At 39.7% G+C, this 11943-nt stretch overlaps 1 protein-coding gene across 5 annotated transcripts in view; it reads right to left on the reverse strand.

The window, feature by feature from the left end:
• LOC117179771 (NSFL1 cofactor p47-like) overlaps positions 1-11943 on the reverse strand; it is a 201987-nt gene that overhangs the window by 126199 nt on the left and 63845 nt on the right. For all 5 annotated transcript variants that reach the window (XM_033371866.1, XM_033371863.1, XM_033371862.1 and 2 more), the window contains exon 2: positions 306-726. In XM_033371866.1, coding sequence (XP_033227757.1) covers positions 306-657 — 352 coding nt within the window. In that variant the 5' untranslated portion in view covers positions 658-726. The remainder of the gene's footprint in view (positions 1-305; positions 727-11943) is intronic.

Here is an 11943-nt window from a genome sequence, read left to right on the forward strand (position 1 = left end):
TTAAAAATAGCTTTTCGAGGATATAGTACTTTAAGTTGGAGGGAAAATGGTCTTTTGCCCAGACTCAGAAAGACGCGAACATCTGCTGAAAAGTGTGACGAAAAATTTCGAAAATATTGTTATTTATCCATTTTTAGGTTAATTCTTATGCCTCTATGGCTACTTAATCTTCTAAATACCAAACTGAAGATTTTCAAAACGTCAGAAACTTTTTTGCTACTGATTCTCGTAAAACCAAAAAATATTACGTGCTGGAATATTTTGATTATTCTTTTATTTTATTTTTATTATTTTTATATACATACCTTCAGCATCATTACTTGTTTGTCCCAATTTGTATCCAATTCCGCTGAAAGTACTAGGCCTTGGTTCAACAGCAGTTTCATTTTCCAGCGACAAAGATTGTTCTTGACAGGACTTGAACATTTCAGTTATGAGATCCTTCTTCTTGCCTGGACCCAATATCTGTTGACCGCTTGTTTCTGAACCACCAGCATAAAATGCTTGGCCTTCTTCTTCATCAGAACTACTATCTTTCTTCTGTAAATCCTTAATGGTAGCAATCCTTGGTTTTGATTTTGAAATTGATCCAACAGGATTAATACTCTTTAATTGAGCTTCGCTACCAGTAGATTCATCCGTACTTGAGTCTAACATTCTTTCTTCAGCCAGTATACTTGTTGATGCACCTTGTTCATCAGTTTCAAAAAAACTTGCAAGAGCAACCTGAATAACAATAGATTTGAAAATTTTAGTAGATTATGCGGTATACCATACAAAGAAGGGTGAATCAAATTATGAAAATAGTAGCTTTAAAGTGAAAAGTTCAAGTTTTTATTTACTGCGCGCAGCTTGTCAACAGAAAGAGATTTGTAGGTTTAACTTTTCTGCTTGAAACTCCCTCAATATTTATGGCATTTTGTAAATTGAATTCACTGTACGTCCATCTAGTTCCTCATTTACGTTGAACAATTGTATCGCCCGTCCTATTGTAATACAATTGTGCAAGCGTAATAGTAAAAATTTTTTTTAGAATTTTTCACAAAAAGCCATTTACTGTACATTTGGTGCGGGGTGCTTTATGAATATTCTTGGTAATTTATGGTAATATTAGAGATAATTGATGACATCTGAAGATAAATGACCCAAAATGTAATTTAGAAATTTCTTTAAATTTGTGGAAATTTTTGTATTTTGAGCCGCTGTATCCGAATCAGACCTCAAAATTGAGATTTAATGGTGAAATTTCCCCCTGGCTTAGGGAAAAAGTGAAAAATTTAGGGAATTCGGGAATCTGAGAAGGTGATAATTGAAAAAACAGAATGTCTGTGCTTTGCAGCTAATACATGCACTTTAATGTATTTTGAGCCGCTCAAACCAAATCAGAATTTCGAAGTTCCCCTAAGCGTCAGATTTTTTACCTGGCCTAGGAGAAAAACTTAAAATCAAGAGAATGCTGGGACTTACTAATGTTATATTTGTACGGTGACAAGGTGATACGAACCTTTATGTTTATTGAGTAGTTGAATTCAAATTTGTTCTCAAAAGCAATCTACAGGCCATCGTATTTTCCCTAGCCTAGGGGAAACAGTAGAAAATTGAAAAAAATTCACGGTTTCACACAGGGTGTGTTCATACACACAAAGGTTGATTTAAGTTTGTGAATAAATAGAAATTCAGGTATCTAGGGTCGCCTAGTACAAGCGTAGCCTCAAAACGTACATGCAGAGCTTCTCCTTTTCCCTAGTTTGGGTAAAAAGTAGAAAATCAAAAAGTAGCCTTAGATTTTATGCAGACTACATTGACTTACTTACTTCTAGACGTCCGTGTGAATAAATATAACCTGCGTAATCATAATCTCATATTTATCCTTATTTGCCACTATTTCCCTTAGGCTAGGGAAATATTGTGGCACTAAAAAGTGAATCTTTATCAGTTTTCAATCGTGCAACTTGAAATATGAAAAGATTTGGTATTTATTCATCGCTTTTTGCGTACATGAAAATATGAAAATGCCCTGCATAAAACCGTAAATTTTGTGGCAGAAGAAAGAATAAGGAGGCTGATGGTCAGAATGGAAGTGAGCAACATGATAGTCTTGCAAAAATTTCCAGTAATCGCGGCAATGAGATGTAATGGCCTAAAACGCAGTAGGGTGAAGAGGAAAGAGACAGAAGAAATTGAAAATGGGCATTTGAGGGGAGGAAAAGTGGATAGATTTACGAGAAAAAATAGAAAGCAAGAAGATAGGGGGTTTGGAAGAGGAAGGAGTAGACACACGCTAGAAAAACTAAAAGGAGGTAAAGTGCAGAGGCGAGACAGAGGGAAAAATAAGGGGGATTTGGGAGAGACTGTTGGGACGATAAATGCAGGCAAAGTAAAGATAGGATGTAGGAGAGAAGACAGAAGGCGAAACAAAAGTATATGGAAAAGGTAGAGAAAGCGGTAAAAGAAGGGAGGAAATAAGAAGCGATAAATAGGGAAAGAGAAAAAAGGAAGACTATAAATGAAGAAATAGAAATGAGAAAGTGGACGAAGAACTTTAAGGGGATGTTGGGAGAAGCGGAATATAGGGTAAAGGGAGAAGGAAGAAAAGTGGTTGATAGAGATGAGGATATTGAAAAGGACATTATTAGGGATGAGGTAAATGAGGCGATTACAACATTAAAAAGAAATAAGGCAACAGGGATAGATGACTTGGAAAATGAAACACTGAAATATGGAGGATTAGGGGTGAAGGAAGATATACAGAGGATTTGCAACAAGGTATGAAAAGGAGACAGGTGGCCGGAGGAGTAAAAGACAGGGCTGGTAGTACCGTTGATTAAGAAAGGAGAAGGTAAAATGGTGGGAAAATATAGAGGTATCACACTCATATAAGTAGAATACAAAATTTATGCGGAATTGCTTAAAAGGAGGTTGGAAAGACAGGCAGAAGAAAAGGGACGTATACCACACAACCAAACGGCTAGTAGAAAAGAGATGGTTAACAGAAGGGTACTATGGGCAGGCATGAAAGAGAGAGGAGTAATCGAAGGTTTAATAGAGAGGATAAAAGAAATATTTTTGGATACTAAGATAAGGGTGATAAGGAACTTCTATTTAGTATTCTTCTGGCAGATTTAGAGGAGAACTTGGAGAGGCAAGGGAAAGGGGGGACAACATTAGGAACGGGCAAAGTATATTTACTGACATATGCATATCACGTAGTGCTAGTAGCGGATGATGAAACAGGTATGCATCTGTTGATAAGAGTGTTTGAAGATATGTGAGAGAAAAGTGTTTAACAGTGAATGTGAACAAGACGAAGATGATGTGTTTTAGAAATCAAAGTGATGGTGGAGTTGGTGTATGAGTTTTGATATCTAGGATTTTGGTTCAAACCAAGAGGAGGAAGCAAGCAGCAGATGAGAAAGAGATTGGAATGTGCGAGTAAAATAATGGGACAAGTATGGGGTATAGAAAAAAGAAGGTTCAAGGACGACTGGAAGATGAGTGTGGATGTTTCATGTGTTAGTATGGCCACTGTTAAGCTATGGAGTGGTAATTTGGGGATGGAAAGAACATAAGAGAATTAAATGTTTAAATAAGTGATTTTTGAGATGGGTTATGGGAGTGAGCTAGAGCTGCCCAGGTTATGCGATGAGGGAAGAAGAAAGACGAGAAAAAATGGTAGCCAAGCGAGTGAAAATAGCCTGGAACTTTGAAGAGAAATTAAGAAAAAGAGAAGAAAACAAAATTGTACATGCGTGTGCCCGCGAGGTGATGGATAAAGAGAGGAAGGGTAACGTAAGACGTTCACAATGGGAGGAGGAGAGATATGAAATGAGGCTTGAATGAGGTATACAAGATACGCGTAGAGAGTGGGGGAAAATAGAGGAAAAGACGAAGGCAAAGCAAGGTAAAGAAAGATGCGAAAAAATCGCAGATACAAGGTACAACAGCTGGTTTAGAATGGTTACGAGGCAGGGGGAACCAGAGTACCTGAAAAAGATTAAAAAGGAGAGCGAATAGCATAGTGTAGTGAGATTCAAAATGGAAGGGGATATAAACGAATGTAGGTATTGGATGAATGAAGAAGAGAATGTTTGTAGAGTATGTACAACAGCGAGACATACACTGTTTCACTTTTGTATCGGGTACGTAACGAAATACGAATCACAGCGCATCGGTAAGATAGAACTTTTACTATTGAAAATACTACACGTGCTTCGTTTAAACAACGAGCAGCTGTGGTTCTAAAATTGCGAAAATGGAGCAGCTCCACGTATGAAATGCTCACATTGAAGTATCAAACGGCGTTAGGTTAAGCAAAGCGAAACCCAACCCATTCAACGTCTTCATACACGAACACTCGATGTCTAAACAACAGTGCGTCGATATATACTCGTCACGCTTCGCTACGTTCGACTCGGCTGGTTTGAATAACGACAAACAGCCAGAATCGAACAAATCTTTAACGTAGGAACTTCGCCTGAGCAATGCGCTGAGTCGAGGCGCCGGACAATATGTGTTGAGAAAAATGAAACACTATTTATTTAAATATTAAATCTCGCGTGCTCTGAAATTTAAACGGCGCACGTCAATAATTAAAGTAACAAACATCGTACATACATTTTCCATCCGATTCGTTGTGTCTCCAGTACTTTTGATTGCTCGATTCACAACTACAACTTCTCCAGCCTGGTATTCGTCATAGTCGCAACGCTTTTTGTCCTCACGTTATTTCATTTTTATCTGTTCGTCTTCGATTTTGTATCGAACTTCGTTCTGAATCTGCTCCAATGTCTCGATTTCATCCCTCACGATTTCTGCCCCAAGATTACTGAGTCGTCCTTCGTCGTATCGAGGTTGGTACACATGCAACGCTTCAAAAGGACTGCGCCCAGTGGTTTTTGATCGAGCTAGTTTGAGATGAATTTCAACGTCTGACATTCAACGTCGGCTATTCGTTCGGTTGACACGTTCAACCATCCCATTCGTCTGAGGGTATCTAGGTGAATTTAAGGTGTGTCTCACACCGTACTTGTTGCAGAAGTCCTCGAAAACCTTAGCCGCGAAAGCAGTTCCACGATCCGATATTACCCTTTTCGGAACACCCCATTGCCGGAATATCTGTTCCATCGCCTTTGCTGCTTCTTACGCCGTTGTATCTTTCGCAGGCTTCAAGATGGTAAACCGAGTGAAGTTATCGGTAACCACTAACAAATAAGATCACCCTCGCCGACTCCTTACAAAGGGTACCAAATGATCCACATGGATTACTTCAAAGGGCCTATTACTAGGTGGAATTGGATGAAACTTACTTGGTTTCTTTCCTGTCGGACATTTGGTTAAAACACAATCAGGACACATGGAAATATGCCTACGTACATACCTCTTCATCCTAGGAAACCAGAAATACCTCTTGATCTCTGCCATTGTTCTATATACAGCGCAAAGTCCTCGGAGATCATGGTATGTCACCACAATCGACTTTCACATTAGGCTTCAGCACCCCAATTCGCCATCGTTCCGTTTTTGCTGTTTCCGGTTCTCCAGTAGGTATCTTCTTTCACCGCGTCTTGCTCTCTACATCACTTTCTCTTCGGTAGACCAGTTGCTGCTTCATCTTGAATCCGCAGACTCGTTCTTTCTCCGCTTTTGTTCTATCTTCATCCTTCTTTTCTAGTATTTTGGCCAATTGAATAAGCTCCGGATCAGATCTGTGCATCGCCAAACCGTACTCTTCCTCAGTCATCGCGATGGATACCATTCGCTGATTCAAATCCTCTGTCCAGGAGTTAATGAGATCCCCAAACCGGGGCTCGACTAAGCGCATCTGCATGCACCATTTTCGTTCCAGGTCTATGTCTCACCGTAAAAGTATATTCCTGGATTAATTCCTACCATCTTGAAATTGGTGGATTCTTCGTGGCGTTGGCATTAATATAAACTAATGTCTGACAATGCGTCACAACTGTGAACTCAATGTCCACTAAAAATGCTCGTAAACGGTCAAGGGCCCACACTGCGGCCATCAATTCCAACTTAGACATACATCTTCTTGACATGTGTCGTTTGTTTGCTCACAGTGTACACAAGGTGAAAGAAGCCATCTGATCCCTTCTGCATTAGAATACTGCTAAAGCCACACACGCTTGTATCAGTGTGCAACTCCGTGACAGATGCAGGATTATAAAGTGCCAACACAGGATCCACAAGCAGGTTTTTCTTTAGATCCTCGAATGCTTATTTTTCCTTCTTCGTCCACTGAAAAGGAACACCCACCTGAGTCAAACTTGTCGAAGGTTCGCTTTTTTCCGCAAATCTAGGAACAAACCGTCGAAAGAATCCACTGAGTCCAATAAATCTTCGCACATCATGAACACTAGTGGTTCTGGAAAATCGCGCATTGCGTCTAACTTTTGCAGACCCGGTCGTATTCCATCTGCAGAAATTCTATAATCAAGATAGAACGACTCTAGTGCGCCAAATAAACATTTAACTGGATTCAATGTGAATCCCGCCTTCTCCAGTGCCTCAAGAATTGTGTGTAGTTGCTCCATCAGGTCTATGGAATTCCTTGCTGGGATGATAATATCATCTACGTACGCTAAGGCCACCTTATTTTTCAGCCCTCCCAAGACCTTGTTCATTAATCGACCAAATTAATATGGTGAGTTCATCAGGCCAAACATCATTCTAGTTAGCTCGCCAATATCATCCGGTGTGACAAACGCTGTTTTTTCCCGATCTTCCGGTGCTACAGGGACTTGTAAATATCCATGTGCAAGATCCAAGGTCGCGTATATGTTGCTCCCAGCTAGATATCCCAGTTGTCCGTCCACGTTAGGTAATGGGAAACTTTGCTTAATGGTTTGAGCATTTAACGCTGGAAAATCGATCACCCTGCGCTTTTCTCCATTCTTTTTCTTGACCAGCATGGCTAGACTAACGTAGGGTTATTTCATGTCTGAAACACAATTCCTGCATTCTTACATTCTTTGATAACTCGTTGCATTTCTAGCCTTTCAGCGCTCGAAGCTCGTATCGGTGGTCGTCGGATAGGTTTGACTCCCTCCTTTTTTCGTATCTCTACTCTCGTAAGAGTTGTACAGCCTAGTTCCTCCAAATTAATTGAAAAGGCTCTTCTATGCTTGTTCGCTAGTTCCACTACTCGCTACCGCTCCATTTTTTACTGTTGCACTCCAAATTTCAAGTGTTCTTCTTGCAAAGATTCCCGTCGAGGTTCCAGGAGTCGAGGCTGTTCAAAGCTCTCGATGTCCTTGAGCAACCGATCTCCATCCTTTACAATCTCCACTTTTTCTTCATAATTGGCGACCAATATCTCCGTTGATCCGGATGATGATCTGACATCAACGAAATGAGCTGATTTAGGAGATATGCTCTGAGTCAGCATAACCACGGCTCCATTTTTCGGAGTCATTCACTGCTCCAACTAGTAATTCCTTTACTAGGCGTGGGGTTCTCCAGAACCATAATCTGCCCCTCTTCCGAGGTAGTCCTTATCCCTGGCTGGTTCAACCACCTTCGACCCACCATTAGAGACATGGGAACCATTTCATCTGGGACCACCAAGGTTGGAATTGTATCCCCCACCACACCGTCGATTTCCTGAAGTCCGACAACTCCCGATAGCATGTGATCCCCGTTGTTTTTCGGATGGAAAATCCACACTCCTTAGCTACTGTATCTCGGATTATACAGTCAGAACCGCCGCTGTAAACATATCCTGTCATCAGATACTTATGATTGACGATCACATCTTTTAAGTAGGCCTAGTGTTAACCACCTCCGTGGATTTCGTTTCTTCCTTCTCATCGATAACCATTGGAAGTTCAGGGCATATTTCACGGATGGGTCCCGACTTTTTGAACTTGTAGCATAATACATTATTTTTCTCTAATGGGCATATCAGTTCTTTCTTAGGGTTTACCTTTAAGTTGACTCCTGACAGTAATTCTCCCTTCTAAGTAAATGAGGTCGTCCAAAAATTCGTGCTCTGAAACGTGTCTACGTGCACTTAACTGTAAGTACAAATCCCTAGACCACAGATCAGACAGGATTTGCTTTTTGGTCTCCGTGAAGTCTAAATTTAATTTTTTGCACAGATACATTTTATTTACCACATATGTCATGGTATCTTCATTTTTTTGCTGTTTTCTGTCGGATAGCTATCTCAAAATTTCCGAAATTGAATGGTCACGAATAAAAATTCTTTGGAAACTTCTTTTGAAATCGTCCCACGACGTAGTTAGGTGACGTTTCGCAGACCACCACTCACAAAACCGTATCCAATAAACCTGTGAACGCCGCCTTCCGCATTGTCGCTGATTCCCATTTAAATAATTTGGCCATATCCTCGATGTCCTAAAGCCAAATCTCCGCCGCTCGTGGTTTTTTTTACCATTAAATTTCTTAACCTTCGAAACTGAAGGTTGTATAAAACGATGTCCACTCTCAGACTCCGATTTTGGTGCCTCCGCATTAGCACCCACTAACGCCCTTAACAGTGAAGGATTTTCAATCCGTAATTTCGGACTGTCAACAATTAATTTAGCCAGAAGGTCACTAACAGTTTTAACCGAACCACCGCACCCTTCAGCTCTGGCTCGATCGGCCTGTCGGAATCCATTCGTGCAAAATTGAAGATCTGCTCTGTCTTCATTCTCCGAAAAACTGTAAATTGCGTCGCGTCGATCGCTACAATCACGTTGATTTTTATTGAATGCTTGATATTCACGACTTCGACATTCGGAATAATCACGTGTGTTTCCATTCGGATCCATATCGTCATAATAATACATTTTTATACGCACCGCCTCCATTTTCGCATACACGATACCAGATTCTCGATTTTCGTTCTGTATCACGCTGCCTGTCATTCGGTGATCTTCATGACGCATGCGCAGATACGGCGTCGATTGCCCGCGAAAGCTGTTCAAAGTCTGATACTGATAATGATTTTCAAGCCCCAACGCCTGGATATTTTGTTCAGACCCGTGATTACTTGGATATCGTAGTACATTGTACGATCCCGGTTCGCTAGCCTTTCCGGTTCTTGAAGGTGTTTCAAGGTAGAAATGATTCGCGGTATGATATTGGCTTCGATCACCTGGCGACTAACGTCCCACGTTATCGAAATCTGCCAGCCAATTACTACGCTCGCGTTCGAATTGTTCACTCACTCGCAAACACCGACATTTATTGCGGTCTCTCTCTATCATTGTTTACTGAAAAAACTATGATTGTGTGTTTCACGACCTTGATTTTGTTCAAAATGATTTAATCCGTGTTGCAGTTTGAGTTCTTGACCTTGCTTCGCATTTTCAACTAGATCACTGCTCCGACTACCCCTTCTACCTCTATCACCAAAATCACCTTCGCCATATTGTCTATCGCTCGAATTTATAAGCCTATCCGCCGAATATGACGAGGCTTTCATTATTTATACCGTACATACCTTGAAATATGCTGAAATGTGTTCTTCCCTTTTAGGTTATTGTTCTCACCGTCGTAAATAATCAAAACCGCTGCCACTGACTCCACACCTGAACTTTCCCTGGATATCCAATTCACCTAAATCTCTAGTGCACCTGAATCTCCAGTTCACCGTACACCATTTAACAATCGAAAAATTTTTGCCGACGTGCAGTTACCTAACGCGTTGGTACAATTTTCTTTCTTGGTTGTACCGAAACTCGCAAGAGCTTGCATTATTGGAATCGATCTTTTAGACGAACACAAAATACAAATCGACTTGGACACGAAAACTCTAAACTTCCCATATTTAAATGGAAGACCGTCAATACCTCACTATCTGCAAATATTCTATGGGCGGAAGTCGAAGAAGAAATAAATGAGAACTTGCATTTGAATTTAGATGAGCGGGAGAAACTTGGAAAAATTCTATGGAAGTATCGCCGAGTATTTCGCTGGAAGCCCGGATTATTAACAAAATATGAACTTGTGTTAGAAGTGCGAGAGGGGCCTGAAAACTTAATGAAATCCTGATCGAAGACTGGGAATTCCCAGAACTAGCAGAAGTACTGTTTCACAAATGTAAAGGTATGAATATCATGTCAAATCTTGATATGACAAGCAGCTTTTGGCAGGTGCCTTTACATAAAGACTCGCGTTAATACACCGCTTTTCAGTACAGAGGACGAAGCTATGAATTTAAAGTCGTACGCTTTGGATTGAAAATAAGTACCGCTGCACTGGTAAGAGGATTGGATAACGCACTGCTGGACCTGCTGGACACAAATTTTCAACACCGAAGAACATAAAGCAACTCAGAGGATTTTTAGGTATAATAAATTTTTACTCTAAATTCAGTGACAAACATGCAAAAGAGATAGTGCCACTTTTAAAATTAATGAAAAAGGGGACTAAATGGAATTGGGTTCAAGAAGCATAAAAAAGTTTCCAAAAAATTAAAGAACTATTCGGCACGGAAATCATGTTATATTTTCCCGATCCAAAAAGAAAATATTATCTTGAAACCGATGCGAGCAATTATGCTTTAGGAGCCGTTTTTTATCAAATAAACGAGACTAGCATCAAGTATCTTCTAATACTTTGCTAACTTAGGCTAAAAACCTAAGTTTACAGAATATTAGTAAGAGAAAAGAACTCTGAGGCGGAAGCTAGAATACCTTGTGTACCCGGTCCCAAGAGTAATCTTTTTTAAAGTCCGTTTTCCTTTTTGTACGCCACACTTGGCTACTTTTCCTCCGGGAACTTCTATTTTGCGCTTTAAGATTTATTTCTTTAAAAATCGATAATCTTTCTAAGTCCTAAAAAGGCCAATTTGACCTTAACGAAAAACGTCCAAAATCTTATTGAAAAATTTTCTAAGTCCGATAAAGCACATTATTGAACTTTGACGGAAAACGTCCAAATTTTTATTTTTGATAATTATTTTGAAATCCAACGGACTAAATTGACTTAGACGAAAAACGTCAACATATTATCTTTTGAGAAAATATTAGATCTCATGGCAAAGTGCCACTCAGTCAAGTATTGAAATATTGTCAAAGATAAAATTTTACCACTCAATCGAGAAGCAAGGCATGGTATACCCATCAACTTTGGTCAAGTAAGTTGGATTCTGAAATATAAAAACTTGTTTCGAGAACCCTAAACCTTTATGGGCAGACACGAGAATATTTCTAAGGAGACTGAGTCCAAGAGACTTTCCCTTTCAAAATAAAAGAATTGTAGAGGCAGTATTTCTAGAACTGGAAATATCCAGATATCGACAAATAAATCTATGAGCATTGAATTGCCTTACCTCGTCCTAATCCTCGCAATCAGGTAGACGAACACCTGTAGTCCTAGAGCGCCTCGACTCAGGTCAATTATCCAAATAGCATGCTAACACAGTCTTAGTGGACAGGTGACACCTCTTGCCCTGCGTGAGGACACCAAAATAAAAGCGAAGTGCGAAATTTTAATGAGTTTCCACTGTGCCTCTTTTGTGAGAAAATAAAACGATAATCGATGATCATTGCGGATTACTAAAACAGTAAATTTAGAAAAAGGGTCTCCAGTGCAGACAACTGTATGTAAATAGAGTTCAGTGAACTTCGTAAGGTTAACTTTGAAAAATAGCGAACCATTATGTTTAAGAGTTGAATGTTCCTCTCTAATTATTAAGCTGCGACTTATATGAATATTATTAATACGGATAAACCGATATTGCACGCATACTGCAATTTCAACCAAAGCGTTGTTTCTTTCTTTTTATATAATAAGTTTAGCTTAGGGCAAATATAATGTATAAAATAGAGTAGGACAATTTCACCAATAAAATTTTGTATCACAGATCATAAAATCTCATTCCTCCTCGATGCGCAACCACAAATTTTAAAGAAATTAACTATAACAATTTTATTTGTTATATAAGTTAACTGTGGCTAACACCCGCAAGTTATA

The sequence above is a fragment of the Belonocnema kinseyi genome, chromosome 9 (assembly GCF_010883055.1).
Source record: "Belonocnema kinseyi isolate 2016_QV_RU_SX_M_011 chromosome 9, B_treatae_v1, whole genome shotgun sequence".
NCBI classification, from domain to species: Eukaryota; Metazoa; Arthropoda; class Insecta; order Hymenoptera; family Cynipidae; genus Belonocnema; species Belonocnema kinseyi.